Source organism: Mustelus asterias, chromosome 23 (genome assembly GCF_964213995.1).
Source record: "Mustelus asterias chromosome 23, sMusAst1.hap1.1, whole genome shotgun sequence".
Lineage (NCBI taxonomy): Eukaryota > Metazoa > Chordata > Chondrichthyes > Carcharhiniformes > Triakidae > Mustelus > Mustelus asterias.
Window position 1 is genome coordinate 50,351,803 of NC_135823.1, and position 24,811 is coordinate 50,376,613.

The following is a 24,811-nucleotide window of genomic DNA, read 5'->3' on the forward strand; positions in this document are numbered from 1 at the left end:
AAAGTATTGTTTCTTGCACGCTGTACAGACAAAACTTACCGTTCATAGAGAAGGAAAGGAGAAAGTGCAGAATGTAGTGTTACAGTCATAGCTAGGATGTAGAGAAAGATCCAAATCTGTAAGAGATTGAATTAGAGCATTGCTAGAGAATTTAAAAGACTTAGAATGAAGTTTTAGAAGCATAGAACGAGATTAAAAGATAGAATTAGATGGTATGCTGGGCACAGCTTGCAAGAAATCTCCTCCCTCCAGCGCAATCTTGGATCCTTAAGAGTCTCAGAATTCTATGATTCTATGAGAATTTTGACCCAACAGCAGTGAAGGAATGGTGATATAGTTCCAAACCAGGATGGTGTGACTTAGAGGGAAAATTGAAGGTGGTAGTATTCTCCTGCATCTGTTGGCCTTGCCCTTCAATGCGGTGGAGGTCATGGGTTTGGAAGGTGCTGTCGAAGGAGGCTTGAAGAATTGCTGCAGTGCATCTTGTATATGGTAGACTTCACTGCTACTGTGCATTGGCGGTAGAGGAAGTAACTGTTTAAGGTGGTAAATGTGGTACCAATGAAGCAGTTGCTTTGTTCTTGATAGTATCGAGCTTCTTGAGTATTGTTGAAGCTGCACTCACCCGTCCTGGCTCGTGTCTTGTAGATGTGGACAGGCTTCCAATGGTAATCTCCAGGATGTTGACAATGGGGGATTGCAAAATCACAAAATTGTTACAGTGCAGAAGGAGGCAATCTGGCCCATCATGTCTGCACTGGCTCCCCAATTGAGCATCATGGCTTAGTTCCATTCCCCTGCCTTTTCCCTGTACCCCTGCACATTATTTCTATTCAAGTAATCATCCAATGATGATTAAACAATGGTAATGCCATTGAGTGTCAAGGGGAGATGGTTAGATTCTCTCTTGTTGGAGCCAGTCATCGCTCGCACTTATGTGGCGTGAATGTTACTTGCCGCTTGTCAACCTAGGCTGGGATATTGTCCAGATCTTGCTGCATTTGGACACGGTCTGCTTCAGTATCTGAAGAGTCATGAATGGTGCTGAACATTGTGCAATCATCAATGAACATCCCCACTGGATGGGAGTCATTGATGAAGCAGCTAAAGATGGTTGGACCTAGGACACTGCTCTGAGGAACTCCTGTAGGGTAAGAATGAATGCAAGCTTTATTGCAATGTATATATGGCAGTGTTGTTGGGCATATGAGGGAATATTTTTTCATGTTGAATTTTGTATAAAGGTGTCTCTCTGCTGAACAGAATTATCAGTAAGACATACCCTATCCTAATCTAGATAAATATGTTGCATAAATACTTCCAGTAGTTTATAAAACAGTGAGAGGGCATAAATTGAAGGTAAGAATTAAAGAGATTATATTTATAGTTGATTGGAATCTGAAATACATTGCCATAGCCCTTGTTCTAACAATGATTCAGAATGCACTGCCTGAACAGGGGATGAAAGCAATTTCAGTAGTAACTTCCAAGAGGGAATTTGATAAGTACTTGAAAAGCAAAAAGGGAAACAAGGAGAGTGAGATTCTTTCAAAGGTCCAGTGCAGGAATAAATGGGCTGAATAGTCACCGTCTGTCCTGTATGATAATCAATAAATAATTTCAAAAGGAGAAATTAGATAGTTTGAAAAAGAGTAACATTATGGGCAGCAGTAGGGAAGCAGGATTTAAACTTGTGAAGAAAAATACACGGGCACAGACATGATGGATGAATGATGGGATTCTGCTTGGCACACATTCTCTACAGTTCTATATATTTTTTAATTAAAATGATAAGACAGCAATCCAGTGTTATCAAACAGAAGTATCTCATTTTCAGATAACTATATTTAATATAAAACTATATCATAAAGCAAAGGAAGTGCATAACTTAAATCATGATATAATTATTCATAATATTTCTCATATACTCTGGTCTTTATGTGGCCCACCAGCTGTAGACAACAGTTCAACGACCTGCCTGAGCTCTGATCTTTCACCTTCCATTGACGTGAACTCATTCAACTCAACTGCAACATAACTCACACCATGTCCTGTTCACACATCACTCCTGCACTCACTGACCGACAATGGTATCCCAGGCTCCTAGTCCTGGGATACAAAATTCTCATGCACAGGTATAGACCCCTCCTTTATCTCAGTAACCTTCTACAATCAAGCTTTGTGCTTCTCCAGGTCTGGTCGCTCCAGAATCCCTGGTCTCTGTCACTTTGTTTGTCACATTATCAGTAACCCCCACAGCTTGCCTCCTGGGCATGCAGAATCTCACTAGCTGTTCTGTCTGGAGACAATACACATCTCTTTAACCTGTGTTTAATGCTCCCTCCACCCACATTGTCTGTATCTTTAAGACCTGGTTGGTTGTAGGGATTCGCATTCTAATCAGTATTCTGTAACTTGATTTTGTGTCTCTGTGCACTGTTTGAGAGCACATTTCCACTCCATCTGACGAAGGAGCAGCGCTCCGAAAGCTAGTGGCATTTGCTACCAAATAAACCTGCTGGACTTTAACCTGGTGTTGTGAGACTTTTTACTCTGTCACTTCGCCATTGGGGCATTCGCCTTTAGCTTCCTGAGCACTAAGCTCTGGGAATTCCTTCCTATTACCCCCATACCTCTTATCCCCTCCTTTAAGCCACTTTGAGATCAACTTCTTTGACCAAGCTTTTGATCACCTACTATGTATATATATATATATATATATATATATAAATCTCCTGTTATGTGTAAATTTACTTTGATAACATCCTTGTGATGAAACACACTGGGACATGTCACAGCTCCTTCAGGGCGCTATAGAAATGCAACTTGCTGTGGCCGCCTACGGGTGACGTCACCGGGTGACGTCACCAGGGCGGGGCTGTCAGCAGTGCCACGTGACCGGGTGACGTTGCGGGGCAGCTGGAGCGCTCCGTCTCGAGCCGATTCATAAACAAACCGTCCGAGCGCGAGCGAGCCGCTCACTCTGCTAGTTAGTGAACTAGTTAGCGAGTTAACTCCCAGTTAATCCCCATCACCCACTCCCTCATCCCTTCAACTCTTGTTACTGTATCCAGGATGGAAGCGGATCCGCAGGGTAAGGATTGTTACAGCCCGCGGTACAATCTAACAACTGCTCCCCAGAGAGAGGAGAGAGAGAGGGGAGAGAGGAGAGAGAGGGAGGAGAGGGGAGAGAGAGGGAGGAGAGGGGAGAGAGAGGGAGGAGAGGGGAGAGAGAGGGAGGAGAGGGGAGAGAGAGGGAGGAGAGGGGAGAGAGAGGGAGGAGAGGGGAGAGAGAGGGAGGAGAGGGGAGAGAGAGGGAGGAGAGGGGAGAGAGAGGGAGGAGAGGGGAGAGAGAGGGAGGAGAGGGGAGAGAGAGGGAGGAGAGGGGAGAGAGGGGGAGGAGAGGGGAGAGAGGGGGAGGAGAGGGGAGAGAGAGGGAGGAGAGGGGAGAGAGAGGGAGGAGAGGGGGAGAGAGAGGGAGGAGAGGGGAGAGAGAGGGAGGAGAGGGGAGAGAGGGGAGAGGGGAGAGAGGGGGAGGAGAGGGGAGAGAGGGGGAGGAGAGGGGAGAGAGAGGGAGGAGAGGGGAGAGAGAGGGAGGAGAGGGGAGAGAGAGGGAGGAGAGGGGAGAGAGAGGGAGGAGAGGGGAGAGAGAGGGAGGAGAGGGGAGAGAGAGGGAGGAGAGGGGAGAGGGGGGAGGAGAGGGGAGAGAGGGGGAGGAGAGGGAGAGAGAGGGAGGAGAGGGGAGAGAGGGGGAGGAGAGGGGAGAGAGGGGAGAGAGGGGGAGGAGAGGGGGGAGAGGGAGAGAGGGGGAGGAGAGGGGAGAGAGGGGAGAGAGGGGGAGGAGAGGGGGAGAGAGGGGGAGAGAGGGGGAGGAGAGGGGAGAGAGAGAGAGAGGGGGGGAGAGGGAGGGAGGGAGAGGGGGAGAGAGGGAGGGAGGGAGGGAGGGAGAGAGGAGAGGGAGGGAGGGAGGGAGAGAGGGAGAGGGGGGGGAGAGGGAGGGAGGGAGAGGGGGAGGGAGGGAGGGAGGGAGGGAGAGAGGGAGAGGGAGGGAGGGAGGGAGAGAGGGAGAGGGGGGGAGGGAGGGGGAGGGGGGGGAGGGAGGGGAGGGGGGGGGAGGGAGGGGGAGGGGGGGGGGAGGGAGGGAGGGGGAGGGAGGGAGAGGGGGGGAGAGGGGGGGAGGGAGGGAGAGAGGGAGGGAGAGAGGGGGAGAGAGGGAGGGAGAGGGAGGGAGAGGGAGGGAGAGGGAGGGAGAGGGAGGGAGAGGGAGGGAGAGGGAGGGAGAGGGAGGGAGAGGGAGGGAGAGGGAGGGAGAGGGAGGGGGAGGGAGGGGGAGGGAGGGAGGGGGAGAGAGTGGGAGCGTGGAGGTGGGGGGGCGTGAGAGGGAGCGTGTGTGAAGGAGCATGGAGGGGGGGTTGTGGGGGGGTGTGTGAGAGGGGGCGGGTGTGAGAGGGGGCGTGGAGGGGGTGTTGTGTGAGGGGGAGCGTGGAGGTGGGGGGGTGTGAGGCGGCGGTGTGTGAGAGGGAGCGTGTGTGAAGGAGCGTGGAGGGGGGTTGTGAGAGGGAGCGTGGAGGGGGGTGTGAGAGGGAGGGGGGGCGTGTGCGAGGGAGCGTGCAGGGTGTGAGAGGGAGTGTGGGGGGGTGTGTGAGAGGGGGCGTGGAGGGGGTGTTGTGAGGGGGAGCGTGGAGGGGGTGTTGTGAGGGGGAGCGTGGAGGGGGTGTTGTGAGGGGGAGCGTGGAGGGGGTGTTGTGAGGGGGAGCGTGGAGGGGGTGTTGTGAGGGGGAGCGTGGAGGGGGTGTTGTGAGGGGGAGCGTGGAGGGGGTGTTGTGAGGGGGAGCGTGGAGGGGGTGTTGTGAGGGGGAGCGTGGAGGGGGTGTTGTGAGGGGGAGCGTGGAGGGGGTGTTGTGAGGGGGAGCGTGGAGGGGGTGTTGTGAGGGGGAGCGTGGAGGGGGTGTTGTGAGGGGGAGCGTGGAGGGGGTGTTGTGAGGGGGAGCGTGGAGGGGGTGTTGTGAGGGGGAGCGTGGAGGGGGTGTTGTGAGGGGGAGCGTGGAGGGGGTGTTGTGAGGGGGAGCGTGGAGGGGGTGTTGTGAGGGGGTGTTGTGAGGGGGAGCGTGGAGGGGGTGTTGTGTGAGGGGGAGCGTGGAGGGGGTGTTGTGTGAGGGGGAGCGTGGAGGGGGTGTTGTGTGAGGGGGAGCGTGGAGGGGGTGTTGTGTGAGGGGGAGCGTGGAGGGGGTGTTGTGTGAGGGGGAGCGTGGAGGGGGTGTTGTGTGAGGGGGAGCGTGGAGGGGGGTGTTGTGTGAGGGGGAGCGTGGAGGGGGTGTTGTGTGAGGGGGAGCGTGGAGGGGGTGTTGTGTGAGGGGGAGCGTGGAGGGGGTGTTGTGTGAGGGGGAGCGTGGAGGGGGTGTTGTGTGAGGGGGAGCGTGGAGGGGGTGTTGTGTGAGGGGGAGCGTGGAGGGGGTGTTGTGTGAGGGGGAGCGTGGAGGGGGGTGTTGTGTGAGGGGGAGCGTGGAGGGGGGTGTTGTGTGAGGGGGAGCGTGGAGGGGGTGTTGTGTGAGGGGGAGCGTGGAGGGGGTGTTGTGTGAGGGGGAGCGTGGAGGGGCGGGTTGTGTGAGGGGGAGCGTGGAGGGGGGGTTGTGTGAGGGGGAGCGTGGAGGGGGGGTTGTGTGAGGGGGAGCGTGGAGGTAGGGATGTGGAGGGGGGGTGTGAGGGGGAGCGTGGGGGTGGTGAGAGGGAGCGGGGCGGGGGTGTGAGGAGGTGTGGATGGGGGGTTAAAAGAGAGGGAGTGTGAGTGTAGGATTGGAGGGATTAGGACTGCAGCCCAGTTAGTGCTTTCTTGCCCCAGTCACCCCACAACAGCAGCCACTCCTCATGTATTAAACCGATTACCAGATTGTAATTTTAAATTAATTTTTCAAGCTTGCTCTTTATTGGTTTCCTCCTTAGTTACTCGGGTGATCTAGTTGTGTCCTCCACAGCTTCCCCTCTGCTCTCTCGTGTTTTGCTCAGAGACATTGCTGACGATGGGGGCGGTGTCCCTCGGAATGTGTTTGTCTCCAAGTTAATAACGGGCATCTCATCTTCCCTCATCCTGTTTATTTGATATTTATATTGTAACAAACTTGTTGCTAATCAAGTGTATTGCTTTTGTAGCTCAGTGATGTGTTAAATGTGCATTTGACACCATGTCTCTAACCTCGAACTGTTATTATCACTGAACCCTGTCTGTTTTGCCAAGGGGAGTGGCTATGTGTGTGTTTTAAATCAATTTGGAATTAAATGTTTTCTTTCCCTTTCCACACTGGATTTTTGTTGTGACCCTTGTTAAAGGATTAATCCAGTAAGAAGTTTAACAACACCAGGTTAAAGTCCAACAGGTTTATTTGGTAGCAAAAGCCACACAAGCTTTCGAGGCTCTGAGCCCCTTCTTCAGGGGGGGCTCAGAGCCTCGAAAGCTTGTGTGGCTTTTGCTACCAAATAAACCTGTTGGACTTTAACCTGGTGTTGTTAAACTTCTTACTGTGTTTACCCCAGTCCAACGCCGGCATCTCCACATCAAAGGATTAATCCCCATGTTTTAAATGTTCTTGGTTTTCAAACGATGAGATTCAGTTGCTTGCTATTTATTTGTTGTACTGAACTTGAACCAAACCTGATACAAGTCAACACGGTTCGTTATCAACAGTGACTATTGTGGTTTGTTTTATTGTAAGCCGTTATTATCCAAATTAAGCAGGAGACTTGCAGTCTATGAAGACTGTGTTAAACATAATGCAATTTGATCAGATATTGTAACGAGACACTGTTTATTTTGAATAGGGGTTGTGAGGCAAATCCTATTGTTTTTTTTTCTGGGGTGACTATCTCCCTGGTAACTTGCCCAAATCTCCCTTCAGTATCACGAACCTAGATCGTTCATGTTAACAGACTGTGAGGAGCACTATAACCAAATTCTGTTGCCTCCCACCATCAGACTCCCACTTTCCAGCAGAGGTGGATAGGATTCTTGGATAATTGTGTTTTTTCTCTCACACTACACCCACTCCCTGTATAGGCCTGGAGGTACTTAATACCAATTGTGGTCTCTTTCCCTGCACTGCCATTCTCTACATTTAGCTTGGTGTAATCCCTGCAAATTTAACTGGTTGAAATGGCTTAAAGCCACACCACGCATCGTGCACTTATTCATTGCAGTTGGTTGGGAAGGTGAGTGACTACTAAATTGCTTCAGAGTGGATGAGAATCATAGCATAATACAGAACTGATTGAGGCCAGTCAATTTTATCTCATTTGCTGGATTTATTGCAAAGATATGTTCTAAATTGTTCTTTACATCATCCAGAGTTAAGCATATAAACTTTAGGGATACGCTTGCACAGCAATGAGCTAGCTGTCTTTTGACTTGGGGAACTATTCAGAGTTATCTAATTGAATATTGTAGTGCTGTTTAATGTGTTCCTGTGACCTTCGAACGTTCATTGTCTTTGCACTGACAATGTAACTATTTTTTGCAGGATTCTTTGAAATGATCTCATGGCAAACTTGACAGAGGTTAAAATATTTGGCGCTGTAGTTTAGTTCCACATTTTCTAATGCTAACTTGTTGGGGTTTAGTTAATATTCCTGGCTGACCATAGATGCCACAGAATTGCACGTTTCTGCAATTGTTGCTCTCACATATGCGCAATCTCTTTCTTAGCTTTGGCAGTTTCATGGTCTATTCCCAGCAAACCTGCACTTTCCAAGGGTGTCAATCATTTGACATATTGGTGCACACAATCTACTGTGGTCATTCACTGTAATGTTTTTATTGTATTCCCAGGGCTCCCCTGTGGAAGACCCTATGACAGTCTCCCCAGAATGGTGATTGTCTGATTACTCATTTGATTATTTATTAGTGCCACAAGTAGGCTTACATTACACTGCAATGAAGTTACTGTGAAAATCTCCTAGTCGCCACACTCCGGCACCTGTTCAGTACACTGAGGGAGAATTTAGCATGGCCAATGCACCGAACCAGGATGTCTTTCGGACTGTGGGAGAAACCAGTGTACCCAGAGGAAACCCACCAGACACTGGGAGAATGTGCAGACTCCACACACAGTGACCCAAGCCGGGAATTGAACCCGAGTCCTTGAAAAAAATTATTTGGTTTGACCTATAAAGAGGGCAGCAGTGTTGACCACTGTGCCACCATGCTGCCCCCAGTTGTTGCTGAGGTGGAATCTTGCTGTGTGTAGCATAGTCGATACAGTGGCCTACATAGTACAATGAGCTTCAAAATAACTTCTTGTACACTTCATACACCCTCGCTCACATGATGCCCAAAAGCCTGTCTTATAAATATTTTCAGTAGCAATTATTCTGTTTCTGTGCTTTTGTTAGATGACCAGCTGACCACACTGGCCTCATTCATTTGTTTTACACACAACCTACTACTTCCTCCCAAATAATCTTGTCAAGAATACTTACTGCCAAGGACAGTGTGTGCCTTAACTTGATGCATCCTACTCTATTGAGAATGCAGCTAGCCAAATGTATAAACTCGGCAACCAACTTGCAATTACCAACCAACGTTTGAGTTGTGAAGTGTATGTATATCCTGATGAGCCATTTCCTATGGATCATATGATTTTTCCTATTATTTTTTCTCTTTCCTGAACACACATGAAATGTAGTTCCCATGATTCTTTTTCCCCGCTGGTGTAATTTCCCTCTGTCACTTTTCTGTAATGCATAAAATTTTAATGTTTACTTTCTTGGTTGGTTCTCTTGACAGTAGTCCTTTCCTACCTGCTGATGCTTTGTCCCATAAAGACGGCATGGTGGGCTTAGTGTTTAGCACTGCTCTCTCACAGCACAAGGGACCTGGGTTCAATTTTGGCCTTGGGTGACTATCTGGAGTTTGCACGTTCTCTCCCTGTCTGCATGGGTTTCCTCTGGGTGATCCGGTTTCCTACCACACTCCAAAGATGTGTGGTTTAGGTGGATTGGCCATGCTAAGTTACCCCTTTAATGCCGGAGGATTAACAGGGGTTACGGGATAGGGCTTGGGTGGGATTGTTGTCGGTGCAACCTCGATAGGCTGAATGGCCTCCTTCTGCACTGTAGAACATAGAACATTACAGCGCAGTACAGGCCCTTCGGCCCTCGATGTTGCGCCGACCAGTGGTACCAATCTAAAGCCCCTCTAATCTACACTATTCCAATATCATCCATATGTTTATCCAATAACCACTTGAACGCTCTCAACGTTGACGAGTCCACCACTGCTGCAGGCAGGGCATTCCACGCCCTTACTACTCTCTCTGAGTAAAGAACCTACCTCTAACATCTGTCCTATATCTCACCCCTCAATTTAAAGCTATATCCCCTCGTGCTAGCCAACACCATCCGAGGAAAAAGGCTCTCACTATCCACCCTATCTAATCCTCTGATCATCTTGTATGCCTCTATTAAGTCACCTCTTAACTTTCTTCTCTCTAACGAAAACAACCTCAAGCCCCTCAGCCTTTCCTCATACGATTTTCCCACCATACCAGGCAACATCCTGGTAAATCTCCTCTGCACCCTTTCCAACACTTCCACATCTTTCCTATAATACGGCGACCAGAACTGTACGCAATACTCCAAATGCGGCCACACCAGAGTTTTGTACAGTTGCAGCATGACCTCCTGGCTCCGAAACTCAATCCCTCTACCAATAAAAGCTAACACACCGTACACCTTCTTAACAACCCTATCAACCTGGGTGCCAACTTTCAGGGATCTATGCACATGGACACCCAGATCCTTCTGTTCATCCACACTACCAAGTATCTTACCATTAGCCCAGTACTCTGTATTCCTGTTACTCCTTCCAAAGTGAATCACCTCACATTTTTCCACATTAAACTCCATTTGCCACCTCTCAGCCCAGCTCTGCAGCTTATCTATGTCCCTCTGGAACCTGCCACTTCCCTCCGCACTGTCCACAACTCCACCGACTTTAGTGTCATCCGCAAATTTACTAATCCATCCTTCCACATCCTCATCCAAGTCATTAATAAAAATGACAAACAGCAGTGGCCCCAAAACAGATCCTTGCGGTACACCACTAGTAACTGAACTCCAGGATGAATATTTCCCATCAACCACCACCCTTTGTTTTGTTACAGCTAGCCAATTCCTGATCCAAACCACTAAATCACCCTCAATCCCATGTGTCCATATTTTCTGCAAAAGCTTACCATGGGGAACCTTATCAAACGCTCTGCTGAAATCCATATACACATCAATCGCTTTACCCTCATCCACCTCTTTGGTCACTTTCTCAAAGAACTCAATAAGGTTTGTGAGGCACGACCTACCCTTCACAATCCTGTAGGGATTGATTCTATGAAATGCTTGTCTTTTTCATTGAGAGAGGGAACACTCGTTAGGATGTCCTGAAACTGTAGGAAATACTTCAACTTTGCACATGAGACTTGGGCCAGTCTGGGAGCTGGAGTCAGAACATTTTACAAAATTGATCAAACAGGTGCAAAGAAATACACTGGGCTTAGATTCCCATAGAGCTGTTTTCTTTCATTTTAAATAAATTAGCAACATCCAGGTTTTACTGATACTCATTGGGGGCGAGCATGTGGATAGTTGTTCCTGGTCTTTGGAGTGGGGGGAATGATGGTGGAGGAAGAGAAAAAAATCACTAGTCAGTGACTTGCAGCTGTGCAAGTGATTGGACTTTGATAGTGATGCTTCCACAGTTGAATTGTGTAGTCATATCCACTGCCTAGATTTGTGCATGGAAGAATTGCGTGAAGTAAAGCCCCCAAGTTCTATTGGTGTCTCCTGGAACACAATGGCTGAAGGAATTTTTAACTCTAATATTTGGATATTACCTTGATTAGATCTGGTAGTTTATGGTTGAATATCCAAAATCAGTACAGTTTTTAGTCTGTGGAAGCAAATGTTTTGGGATAGTTATATTAAGTGAAATTAAACCTTCTGGCAAATGTTGTGCAACGATGCATGATGTGTTGCACACTCAGTTATAATATTGGGATTGAGTGACTTGACATCCATTCAGGTTAATGCAGTTATTACAATACACAATTATACATTGTCATTTAGTATCTCAGCAATTTTGTGCTTTTACAATCTTTTCAAAACAGTTTAGTTTGATCTAGTGTTGCAAAATACTACTTTAAAAGCAATAAATGACAGCATTTGCAAACTGATAACTGCTCCTGTCTTTAATGTTGTTTGCTAGTTTTTGATTTTGTTGTTAAAATATTTCAGTGGAAGAATCTATGGTATTTTGTTTTAGAGACTTGGCAAGCATCTAAAACTAAGATTAACTTTCAGAAAAAAATGCATATATTTTCTTTTGTGTCTGCACAAGCAGTATAGAGTGTAGTTTTTGGCACTATTTTAATGAGGGGAAAGGATGTTTTTCAAGAAATGCTGTAGAATTGAGTGGTTGAAAGAGTCATACAGGAACAGAAGGCAATTATGGCAAGCAAGATGTAATGTATTATGAAATTTGAGAGTCTCTAATTTGATGGCAGAATGAAATAAATGATAAATTATATCAAAGCTTGATTAAAATAGTGTAGTGTTGGGCAGACTGTTTTATTCACAGGATGTGGGCATTGTTGGTAAAACTAGTGTTTATTGCTAACCCCTGATGACCCCAGAGAATGTGGTAGTGACAACTGAGTGGCTTGATAGGCTGTTTCAGAGGAAGGTTGAGAACCAACCACATTGAAAGTAGGTCTGAAGTCCCATATCAGCTTGACCAGCTAAAAAGGGGAGCTTTTCTTTCTCGTACAATGTGAGTGAACCCAATGGGCCTTTATGACAGTCTAATAGTTTCTTGGTCATAATTTACTGGTGCTAGCATTATATTCCAGATTTATTTAATTAACTCAATTTAAATTTCCCACTGCCACTTTGAGATTTGAACTAACTTCTCTGGATTATCAGTCCTGGTCTGTGGATTACTGGTCCATTAACATAACCACTATGTTACTGTACCAATAAAATAAACCCTAGAACCTGACAGCAATTTATGCATCCATCCATGAGTGTGTTAGGAAGTTAAGGAACTGTGCATGAAATGTGCCCATTGGAATGAGAACCTTTTGTCAGACCGAATGGTGCAAAGTTGAATATGCTAAAATTGAATACCCACCAGGCTATTTCTCAAAGTCAGGAGGTAATCTTCATTGTGTAGGAGCTCCTGAAGCTCAGTGATGGTTCAGCTGGCAAGGTGCCTGACTTAGTTTGGGTGGAAAACTTTGCAACGGCATAATTCCTTCAGGACAATGATCAAATCATTCTGGAACTGAAGAACAAAGTAGCATGTGTTTCTGAAATTGGGAATGTTTTAATCATAGATTACTTTGCTGTAGTGGTTGAAATGAGGCAGAATTTGTACAGAAAGTTGGTCCCTTGCTTCAGGCTGTTAAATAAGGGACCAGGATCAGCACTTAGCATGTCATTATATAATTTAACCTAAGGGGCTTAAAAACTCTTGGGTATAAAGGGTTGTTGTCAGGGTAAGGAAAGAGTGTTTATGAAATGTAAGAGCTGCAGAGTGATTGCTGAGGAAAAAGATTAATAAAATAAACCATTAAATTAAAACTGGATGCTCTCCAGAGAAATCTGGAAAGGATACAAATTGGAATACCTACTGTCTTTAAAAAAAAAGCTAGGGTGCGCAATGCTGATGCATGTCAAAGTTTTTCAGGCGGAATTCCAAGTCATTGATAAGGTAAAGTATCTTGGGTTCTCAAGGGAATGCGCTCAGGCATAACATCTGATGGTACGCAATAACACATTCAGGCTAACTTTATAAAGCAAAGTCTTGGGGGATAAAAAGGAAGAATTGGAAAACTGTAATTACAGTGGTCATTTGGGAGAGGATTAAACTGTTGTTTATGTGCGTGGGAGGGAAACATAGGGTGGTTATGGAAAGTGAGTTGGTTAGGGATGACTAGTGCAGCCCCAAAGGATTCTGTGCTTGGTTTTCATTATGTTTACTAATGATCTCCATAAGGACATTATAAACTGAATCTGCAATGGTTTGACCTTGAACATTGAAGTTTATTTTTATGTCGGTGTTATGGCATCTCTAAGCCAATAGGGTGGGAAAGTAGTCTGCTTGCAGGCTTTGGTGCATTCTATCATTGCACAGGGAGTTTTATGATCTTTCATTCCTAGCCTCCCCTCTTTTTATTTCATCTCGCTCGCCCCTGCATTACCTCCATTTCGGTTTTTAAAAAAAGATAGGAGGCTGATTTTTTTGAAGCTGAAGATTGTGCCCTATATAATTGTGCAGTCATGTACTATTGACTTGTGGTGTTGGTCCTTTCGTCACTGTGCCAAGATACCTGCATTGATGCATAGGTATTTCCACAACATGGTTGTTGTATAGTAACACTAAATGATTATTTCTGTAAACAAAAAGCTTGCTATCGGAACATGAAGACCAAGTTGCTGCATTTTTCTGTCTGTGTTGGGATTATGTTCCATTTGATTGCCACCTTTGTTTTTTCATGTCTCTGTCCATCTACTTGGCAGATGCTTTCTTCATTGCCCATTTCCAACAAAGAATATAACCATCTCCTTGACATTGTGACATTGCTATCACCGAATTCCCCCAACATCAGTATCCTGGTGATTGTCATTAACTAGAAACTCAACTGGACTAGCCATATTAATGACTACAAGAGCATGTTAGAAGCTGACAATTTAGTGGCAATGACTAATTTATTGTCTCTCCAAAGCCTGTCCACCATCTACAATGCTCAAATCAGGAGTGTGATGGAATACTTTCCATTTACCAGTAATTGCAACTCCAAAAGCACTCGGGGAAACTTGACATCAGCCAACACAAAGCAGCCAGCTTGATCGGCACCCCATCCACCACCTTAAACATTCACTCCCTCCGCAACCAATGCACAGTTGGACCAGTGTAATATGCAGCAATCTGCCTAGGATGCTTTGGTAGCACCTCCCAAGTCCACAACCTTCTTCACCTAGCAGGACAAGGTCAGGAGATGCATGGGAGCACCATCGCCTGCATACATTCCCCTCCAAGTCTCTCACTGTCCTGACTTAGAATTTTATCAATGTGGACAAATCTGCACCAAATCAACTGCAGTGGTTCAGGAAGGTGGATCACCACTGCCTTCTCGACGGCCATTATGAATGGGCAATAATTGTTGACCTTGCCAGGGATGCCCACATCTCAAATAATAAAAAACAGGCAGAGGATTGTGGCAGATGAATTGAGCGCTTGAAGGAAACTGCAACTGTCCACTCATGCATATAGATTCTCAAACTGCTAGATGAGAAATTAGGCCAAACCCCCTCTGTCCTCTTGGGTTGATGTGAAAAATATCATGGCATGCATTAGAATCATGGAATGCTTACAACACAGAAGGAGGCCATTCAGCCCATTGTGTTTATGCGAACTCTCTGCAAGAGCAACATGGGTAGTCCTCTCCTGCTCTCCTCCATAGCCCTGCAGTTTTTTTTCTGTTTGGGTACTTGTCCAAGTCTCTCCTGAAAGACATGATTGAATCTATCTCCAGCACCGTTTCAGGCATAGCATTCCATATTATAACTGTGTGCTATGTTTAAAATAAATTCCTCATTCTGCCTCTGGCTCTTTTGCCCATCTGTGTCCTTGACTTTCAACGCTTCTGGTGACAGGAACCATTTCTTTCTATTTACTCTGTCTGGACCTCATGACTTTGGATATCTTTCAAATTTCCTCTTATCCTTCACTTTTCTCTAAGGAGAACAATCCTGTTTCACCAGTTTATCATAACTGAAGTCCCACATCTCTGGAACCATTCTTGTGACCTTTTTTGTTCTGATGAAGAACAAATTAGTTCTTAGTGTCCTAGCCTATATTTATTCTTCAGTTAAGATCGTCAAAGAGGTTATCAGGTCATTTAGGCTGCTGGGTTTCCCTCTGTTAACACTAACTGCACTTGCAATTAATTTTGACATTAGGAATGTTGTGAAAGGTGCTAGACAAATAAAGAACAAAGAACAATACAGCACAGGAACAGGCCCTTCGGCCCTCCAAGCCCGTGCCGCTCCCTGGTCCAAACTAGACCATTCTTTTGTATCCCTCCATTCCCACTCCGTTCATATGGCTATCTAGATAAGTCTTAAATGTTCCCAGTACAGCCTCCACCACCTTGCCTGGCAGCGCATTCCAGGCCCCCACCACCCTCTGTGTAAAATATGTCCTTCTGATATCTGTGTTAAACCCCCCCCTCACCTTGAACCTATGACCCCTCGTGAACATCACCACCGACCTGGGGAAAAGCTTCCCACCGTTCACCCTATCTATGCCTTTCATAATTTTATACACCTCTATTAAGTCTCCCCTCATCCTCCGTCTTTCCAGGGAGAACAACCCCAGTTTACCCAATCTCTCCTCATAACTAAGCCCCTCCATACCAGGCAACATCCTGGTAAACCTCCTCTGTACTCTCTCTCCAAAGCCTCCACGTCCTTCTGGTAGTGTGGCGACCAGAACTGGACGCAGTATTCCAAATGCGGCCGAACCAACGTTCTATACATCTGCAACATCAGACCCCAACTTTTATACTCTATGCCCCGTCCTATAAAGGCAAGCATGCCATATGCCTTCTTCTCCACCTGTGATGTCACCTTCAAGGATCTGTGGACTTGCACACCCAGGTCCCTCTGCGTCTCTACACCCTTTATGGTTCTGCCATTTATCGTATAGCTCCTCCCTACATTATTTCTACCAAAATGCATCACTTTGCATTTATCAGGATTGAACTCCATCTGCCATTTCTTTGCCCAAATTTCCAGCCTATCTATATCCTTCTGTAGCCTCTGACAATGCTCCTCACTATCTGCAAGTCCTGCCAATTTTGTGTCGTCCGCAAACTTACTGATCACCCCAGTTACACCTTCTTCCAGATCGTTTATATAAATCACAAACATAAATCACAAAAAGCAAGCTTGTTCTTTAGTACTGGTGTTGCAGTTAAGTGGACAGAACCATTTGTTGCTTTGCTAAATGCACCTGTAAACGTGTGTGATTACCATGCAATATTTGTAACTTGGACTATGTGCAGATGATGGTTATGATGAATCTTGCCAATGGTGGCTGACATTATGGGAGCCCTGTGATTTGCAAATGTTTACTTTCAAACAAAGGAAATGTTGTGTTGTAGGGGTAGAGGTAATGGAAAATTGTTAGGATCCCAGTGGATTTTGTAACTGGACCAGAAGATCCCAGAATGGAACCTTGCACAAAACATTAACTTTTAGTTTAGTTACAAGACCACTAACTAGTTTTAACAAGAAGAGAAAAAGCATTTATTAAACATGAAAAGTTGGATTATGATACAATGCTCCTTTATTCCCCCTTAGCTCCATAAATATACACAGATTTTAAGGTTAACACAAATTACAAAGTATATCTTAAGTTACAATGGCCACAATAACACAAAGTCTTATCATTGGCTGTGATCAAATCCACATCCTCTACTCTGAATCCAAGTTAGTGTCTGTGGATTTCTCCTCTGAATCCCCACCCAGATGATTGTCACATGAGAGTTTTCAAACTCCATTCCTAAAAAAAATGCTTTAAAATCTTCTTCCACAACAATGCTTTCCATCAGCAATTTACATTCTGATATCCAATCCTGGCTTCATAAATTACTCGTTGAAACAAAGTTTTCACTTTACTTTCAACAGCAAATCTCATATCCTCCCTCTTCAGGAGTTCTTGTTTTGACTGTGGTACAAACTGTTCACCATTTCTTTAACTATTGATTCCCAGGCTCTATTAAGGTGGCATCAAACTTTGAGTTTGAGTTACTGAAGCTGTCTCTTTAACTCAGAACGCTGTTTACTTTTTCTTTTGAATTCTTCTGATACCTTGGTCTCTGTTCTCTTAACTTCAGTCTTAAGTCATTCTTTCTTTGATTTGATTTATTGTCACATGTATTAATATACAGTGAAAAGTATGTTTCTTGCATGTTATACAGACAAAGCATATCATTCATAGAGAAGGAGAGAGTGCAGAATGTAGTGCTACAGTCATAGGGTTTAGAGGAAGATCAACATAGTTTGAGGTAGGTCCATTCAAAAGTCTGGCAGCAGTTCTTGAGTTGATTGGTACATTACCTCAGGCTTTTGTATCTTTTTCCTAACGGGAGAAGGTGGAAGATAATGTGTCCAGGATGCGTGGGGTCCTTAATTATGCTGGCTGCTTTTCCGAGGCAGCGGGAAGTGTAGACAGAATAAATGGATGGGAGGCTAGTTTACGCGATGGATTGGCCTACATTCATGACCTTTTGTAGTTTCTTGTGGTCTTGGGCAGAGCAGGAGCTGTACCAAGCTGCGATGCAACCAGAAGGAATGCTTTCTACGATGCATCTGTGAAAGTTGGTGAGAATTGTAGCTGACGTGCCAAATTTCCTTGCTCTTCTGAGAAAATAGAGGCTTTGGTGGGCTTTCTTAACTATAGTGTCGGCATGGGAGGGATCAGGACAAGTTGTTGATGATCTGGACACCTAAACACCTGAAGCTCTTGACCATTTCTACTTTGTCCCCATTGATGTGGACAGGGGCATGTTCTCCACTATGCTTCCTGAAGTTGATGACAATCTCCTTTGTTTTGTTGACATTGAGGGAGAGATTATTGTTGTTCACCAGATTCTCTATCTCATTCCTGTTTCTCCTTTGAGATCTGACCCATGGTAGCGGTGTCATCAGCAAACTTGAAAATTGAGTTGGAGGGGAATTTGGCCACACAGTCATAGGTGTATAAGGAGTATAGTAGGGGCCTGAGGGCACAGCCTTGTGGGGCACGATGTTGAGGATGATTGTGGAGGATCTGTCCCAATCCCCAGTTTATCTGGACTAAGGAAGAGGTGGACAGATTTTTAATTAGTAATTAATTAATTTGGAGGGCTATGACGAGCAGGCAGGAGTTGAGGCTGAGATGAGATCAGCCATAATCGTATTAAATGACAGAGCAGGCTCGAGGGACTAAGTTGCCTATTCCTGCTCCTAGTTCCTATGTTGTGTATTGTGTTCCTTGGGAAGTCTACCTCTTGCTGCTCCCTTGTCCTGTCCACCTTCTCCTGGAAGAGTTGAGAGATGTTCACTCCCTGGTATACTTTAACTGCAATATATTCAGCTAAAACTAAATTTTGAAAAGACCTTTCTACTCTATTAGGCCCCCAATTGCTAAGCAAACACTGCTTCTTCTGCAAGCTTCTATTTACTCTTCATGCTATAATCCCCTCTAAGTACAATAGAAACAGTTGGAGTTGAAACCAACCCCACACATACTAACACCTTTGTGCAGCATGGATCTAACAATAGGTTTTACCATTCCAGCCACAGAAACATTAAATTAAACCCATTTAAGATGTACCTTATTTCTATGTTTGCCAGTACAAATATAAATCCCTTTAAAACTACCGTTTGTCTTCCTAACAACAGAGTGCAAAAATATGTTGTAAAGGTGCAACACAGTGAGGTGAAGAGATCCAATTGTTTTTGCACTTTATCCCATTTTCACCTTCTCCTAATCTCCAGAATAGGAAATGGTGTGCAAAGGTGAGTTAGAATACACTTGGAAAATTAGGGAGGTTATGCTAAGCCTGTGTACTGTTCCAGTCACCATTATTAAAGGGATGCAAAGGTAATGCAGAGGGTGTAGAGATGACACCAGAAATGTATGGATGTACATATCAGGAAAGGATTGAATAATTGGGTCTCTTTCCTCTCCAAAAAGAAGGCCAAGGAGTGACATAATAGTGACCTTCAAATTATGAAAGTGGGTACAGAAAATGTTTCCACTTGTGGGGAAGAACATAACTGAAGCCATCAATATCCAACATTCACCAAGACATCCAATTAGGAATTCAGAAGAAACTTCTTTACCCAAAGAATGGTGAGAATGTGAAACTTACTACCACAGGGAGTGGTTGAGGTGAATAGAATAGATGGATTTAAGGGGAAGCTAATGAAAGAGAAGGCAATTAAGGGTTATGAGCATAGATTTAGATGAGTGAGGAAATATGAGGAGGCTTCAATGGAACATAAATGGCAGCATGAACTGGTTGGCCTGTTTATGCTGTATATCCTGTGTAATTGTATGAGTTGTTCAGAAAGCTTGTTGTTCCAAACCTTCAGAATGAAGATTGATTGTTACATTTTTAACACCAGCTGTTGAGTGGAATGAGTGATGAAAAACTGAGTGGAGTGTGTTCACTGCCAGAATCTGTCAGATTTTCCTTCTGTCTTAGTCTCAGTGGAGGGAAATCAGATGGGTTCTGTTTTCAGAATGTGATCCATCTGTTCACAATGTCATTCATGGTCTAGTGGAAGTGTTCTTGGCATTTTGGGTTCAAGCCCCGCTTGAGTCATTAAGGTCCAGGCTGACATTCCAGTGCAGTACTAAGGAAGTGCTGCACTGCCGGAGGTGCTGTATTTCAAATGAAACAGTAAACTGAGCCCTGCTGTCTCAGCTCGGCATAAAAGATCTTATGACATTACTTGAAGTAGATTAGGGGAATTCTCCCATGCCCCTGGCCAATACTTATCCCACAACCAGCATCACAAAAACACACCACCTATTATTATCACATGGCTGTTTGTGGCAGCTTGTGTACAAGCAGTGTTGCCTACATTACAACTGATGGTACTTCATTGGGTATAAAGCACTTCAAAATGTCCAATGGTTGTGAAAGGTGCTATATGAATACAAGTCTATCTTTAATCTGGACTCGCTTTCTGTGCAACACTTGAGGGAGACCTGTACTGTCAAGGTTAGAAGTTGGGTGGCAGCACTGAGGTGGATAGCACAGAGTGCTGCACTGTCAGATGTTAGCACTCAATTATTGGGGGCACTGCTATTTATGTACTTTCCACATATTGGTTTGTGGGGACTATTCAAAATCTGGTAATAATACAGTTAAATATAAGCTATTTCCACTGACGGGAGGGATGTAAACCCAAAGACATTAAATTTAGGATAATTGTCAAAATAACAAATTGCATCTATTTTAAAGGAGATTGTGTAGAGAATTATTCACGTGATGCACATCTTTTGATGTGCTATAAATTATATGTCTTCCTTAAAAGAAAATTAAATTGTGAAAATGGATTCTTAATGAATGGTATAATGCATTGAGGTGACCAGTTTGAGAATAATGGATTACTATTTTGTGCAAAAGCTTTCCAGAAGATAAGCCAAGGGTTGTTGACTCAAAACAAGTGGGCTGTACAGCTTGACAGGTGCTGAGTGCAAGTCCAAAGATGTAATGCTAATACAAGGCTGAGAAAGATGATTCCTAATATGCTTCAAAAAAGATAATGGAAAGGGCATGACGGTATGCAGATCAACTACAAAGGAAAGTTTGTCTTGCGCTGTTTGTTTCCTTCAGGAAAATATGTATTTTTCTGGGAGCAGGGATGACATGTAGTGGTTATGTTATTGGACAAGTAATCCAGAGATATAGATGAATAATTAAGAGAATAGGAATTCAAATTCTGCCATGTAAGTTTGACAATCTAACTTTAGTTTATAAAGAAAACTTGTATCAGTAAAAATGACACAGTTTTTGGATTGTGATAAAATCCAATTTGGTTTACCATTGCCTCTACTGCCCATTCCCAGTTGTATCAAACTGCTATGGTATTTCAAGATAAAAGCCCATCACCATCTCTGGGTAGGTGCTCGTTACACCCATGTTCCAAGAATGAATAGAATAGAACCCATTGCCACTAGTTAAGAGGCACTTGCATTTTAATAGGGCCGTTTTCATCCTCGGAACATCCCAAAGGACCTTGCAGCCAAAGTGTGGCCATTGTTGTGACACAGAAGCTAATTTGTGAATAATAAGATACCCCAAACAGCAGTATGATGATGACCAGATAATCTGTTTTGATGGATGAAATGTCAGTTTATCATATGTCTTGGGGTGGTACAGTGGTTAGCACTGCTGCTTCAGTGCCAGGGACCAGGGTTTGATTCCCAGTTTGGGTCACTATCTGTGTGGAGTTTGCACGTTCTCCCCGTATCTGCGTGGGTTTCCATTGGGTGCTCTGGTTTCCTCCCACAGTCCAAAGATGTGTGGGCTAGGTGGATTGGCCATGCTAAATTGACCCTTAGTGTCAGGGGGACTAGCTGGGGTATATGGAACAAGGTTAATGAGCTTGTTGCGCATATTGAAATTGGCCGGTATGATGTTGTGGGCATCACAGACGTGGCTGCAAGGGGATCAGGGCTGGGATCTAAATATCCAAGGATATGTGTCCTATCGGAAGGACAGGCAGATGGGCAAAGGGGGCAGGGTTGCATTGTTAGTAAAGAATGAAGTTAAATCAATAGCAAGAAGTGGTATAAGATTAGAAGGCACAGAATCTCTGGTAGAGTTGAGGAATCACAAAGGTAAAAAGACCCTGATGAGAGTTATGTACAGGCCCCCAGCAGTAGTCAGGATGTGGGGCAGAAAATAAATTGGGAGAAAGAAAAGGCACATAAAGGCAAGATTACAATAATCATGGGGGACTTCAATATGCAGGTGGACTGGGAAAATCAGGTAGGTAGTGGATCCCAAGAAAAGGAATTTGTGGAATGTCTAAGAGATGTTTTTTTTGGTGCAGCTTGTGACAGAGCCAACTAGGGAACAGTCAATTCTGGATCTGGTGATGTGTAATGAGGCAGAGTTTATTAGGGAAGATGAGGTGAAGGAATCCTTGGGGAGCAGTGACCACAGTATGATAGAATTTACCCTGCAGTTTGAGAGGGAGAAGCTGGAATCAGATGTAACGGTATTACAATTAAATAAAGGTAACTACAAAGACATGAGGGAGGAGCTGGCCAGAGTTGATTGGAAAGGGAGTCTAGCAGGGAAGATAGTGGAACAGCAATGGCAGCAGTTTTTGAGAGTTATTCGGGAGGCACAACAGAAATTCATCCCAAGGAAGAGGAAACGTGCTAAGGGGAGGATGAAGCATGGCTGACGAGGGAAGTCAAGGACAGCATAAAAGAAAAAGCATACAAAGTGTCAAGGATGATTGGGAAGCTTTTAAAAGTGAACAGAGGACAACTAAAAAAGCAATAAGGGGGGGAGATGATGAAATATGCGTAAGCTAGCTAGTAATATAAAAGAAGTTAGGAAGAGGTTTTTTCAATATATAAAAGGTAAGAGAGAAGCAAAAATAGCCATTGGACCACTGGAAAATGAGGCTGGCGAAGTAATAATGGGAAACAAAGCAGTGGCAGAGGAACTGAATAGTTACTTTGCATCAGTCTTCATGGTGGAAGATGGGATGCCAGAGCTCCAGGAGAGTCAGGGGGCACAGGTGAGTGTAGTGGCCATCACGAAGAAGGTTCTGGGGAAACTGAAAGGTCTGAAGGTGGATAAATCACCTGAACCGGATGGACTACATCCCAGGGTTCTAAAAGAGCTGAGAAAATTGTGGAGGCATTGGTGGTGATCTTTCAGGAATCACTGGCAGAAAGGGTATCAGGAGACTGGAAAGTAGCTAATGTAACACCGCTGTTTAAGAAGGGAGGGAGGCAGCAGACGGGAAATTATAGGCTGGTTAGCCTGACTTCGGTCATTGGCAAGATTTTAGAGTCCATTATTAAAGATGAGATCGCAGATAAAGTAGGACTGAGTCAGCACAGCTTTGTCAAGGGGAGGTCATGTCTGACAAATCTGTTAGAGTTCTTTGAGGAGGTAACAAGGAAGTTAGGTAAAGTAGAACCAGTGGACATGATTTATTTAGATTTCCAGAAAGTCTTTGACAAGGTGCCGCATAAGAGATTGTTAAATTATTTAAGTGCCCATGGTGTTAAGGGCAAGATCCTGGCATGGATAGAGGATTGGCTGACTGGCAGAAGGCAGAGAGTGGGGATAAAGGGATATTTTTCAGGATGACAGCCGGTGACTAGTGGTGTGCCTCAGGGGTCAATGCTGGGACCACAACTTTTCACAATATACATTAACGATTTGGAAGAAGGAACTGAAGGCACTGTTGCTAAGTTTGCAGATGATACAAAGATATGTAGAGGGACAGGTCGTATTGAGGAATCGGGGGCGGGGGGGGGGGGGGGGGGAGAGGCGGCGGCTGCAGAATGACTTGGACAGGTTAGGAGAGTGGGCAAAGAAGTGGCAGATGGAATACAATGTGGAAAAGTGAGGTTATGCACTTTGAAAGGAGGAATGGAGGCATAGACTATTTTCTAAATGGGGAAAATGCTTAGGAAATCAGAAACACAAAGGGAGTCCTTGTTCAACATTCTCTTAAGGTTAACGTGCAGGTTCAGTTGGCAGTTAGGAAGGCAAATGCAATGTTAGCATTCATGTTGAGGGCTAGAATACAAGAGCAGGGATGTACTTGTGAGGCTGTATAAGGCTCTGGCCAGACCCCATTTGGAGTATTGTGAGCAGTTTTGGGCCCCATATCTAAGGAAAGATATGCTGGCCTTGGAAAGGGTCCAGAGGAGGTTCACAAGAATGATCCCTGGAATGAAGAGCTTGTCATATGAGGAACGATTGAGGACTCTGGATCTCTACTTGTTGGAGTTTAGAAGGATGAGGGGGATCTTATTGAAACTTACAGGATTCTGCGAGGCCTGGATAGAGTGGACATTGAGAGGATGTTTCCACTAGTAGGAAAAACTAGAACCAGAGGGCACAACCTCAGGCTAAAGGGATGATCCTTTAAAACAGATGAGGAGGAATTTCTTCAGCCAGAGAGTGGTGAATCTGTGGAACTCTTTGCCACAGAAGGCTGTGGAGGCCAGGTCATTGAGTATCTTTAAGACAGAGATAAATAGGTTCTTGATTAATAAGGGGGTCAGGGGTTATGGGGAAAAGGCAGAAGAATGGGGATGGGAAAATATCAGCCATGATTGAATGATGGAGCAGACTCGATGGGCCAAGTGGCCTAATTCTGTTCCTATGTCTTATGGTTTTATGCTCTAAATTTGTGGGGTTATGGGGATAGGGCCTGGGTAGGATTGTGGTTGGTGCAGACTTGATGTGCCGAATGGCCTCCTCTTGCACTGTAGGATTCTATGATCTGGAACCATGGAGTCTATCTAGGTCAATGATGAGCAACCTAGGCTAGTGAGTAGGCTCCATGAATGGCCTGCACGAGTGGCCCTCCTTCATCTCAGTCAGCTGCAAGTTTGAAATCTGGCTTGTTCACTAACCACGACCCCATGAATAAGATTAAATCCACTTGATACATGCTGACTATTTCATAACGAATTACAGAAAATGCTTAATTTTTAAATATTAATAGAACTATCATCAACTTCAAATGGTAAAAACAAAAATATGTACACTTTGGACACAAAGGGAGTGCACAGCTCTGTTAATGTTGTCAATCAGCATGCACCTCACTTCACTAGCCCCGGCTTTATTGTGTGTATCACTTCATTCATACTGGTAGGGAACAAACTACACAGACACACACCAGCATAATGTCGCATTCGTGCGTGTGGGCAGTGGTCAACAAAATGTCTTATGGCTGCACTTGGGACCCAGATGGGTCACATGGTGGGCTGTAGGTTGCCCACCACTGAACTAGGTTGAAACCTTCCCAGACTTACTTCACATAGGCACATAAACACATCGATCGGGGCTGTACTTAAGGAAGTTTTTATTCAAAGAAAATATAATTAGCAGTATTAATAATTGCAGGAGCACATAAGTTAACGGGCACAAAAAATGTTAGATTTGATTCCACAAGGAAATGTCAGTTTCTTATGATGGATAATTATCTTGAGGAGGTG

The 24,811-nt window shown here is 44.8% G+C and overlaps 1 protein-coding gene across 1 annotated transcript in view; it reads left to right on the forward strand.

Annotated features, from left to right (window-relative positions):
* The first annotated feature begins 2,870 nt into the window (after window positions 1-2,870).
* The window catches only part of cyth3a (cytohesin 3a), an 83,006-nt gene continuing 61,065 nt past the window's right edge, over window positions 2,871-24,811 (forward strand). Inside the window, exon 1 of the mRNA XM_078240605.1 lies at window positions 2,871-3,094. Coding sequence (XP_078096731.1) covers window positions 3,076-3,094 — 19 coding nt within the window. The 5' untranslated portion in view covers window positions 2,871-3,075. The remainder of the gene's footprint in view (window positions 3,095-24,811) is intronic.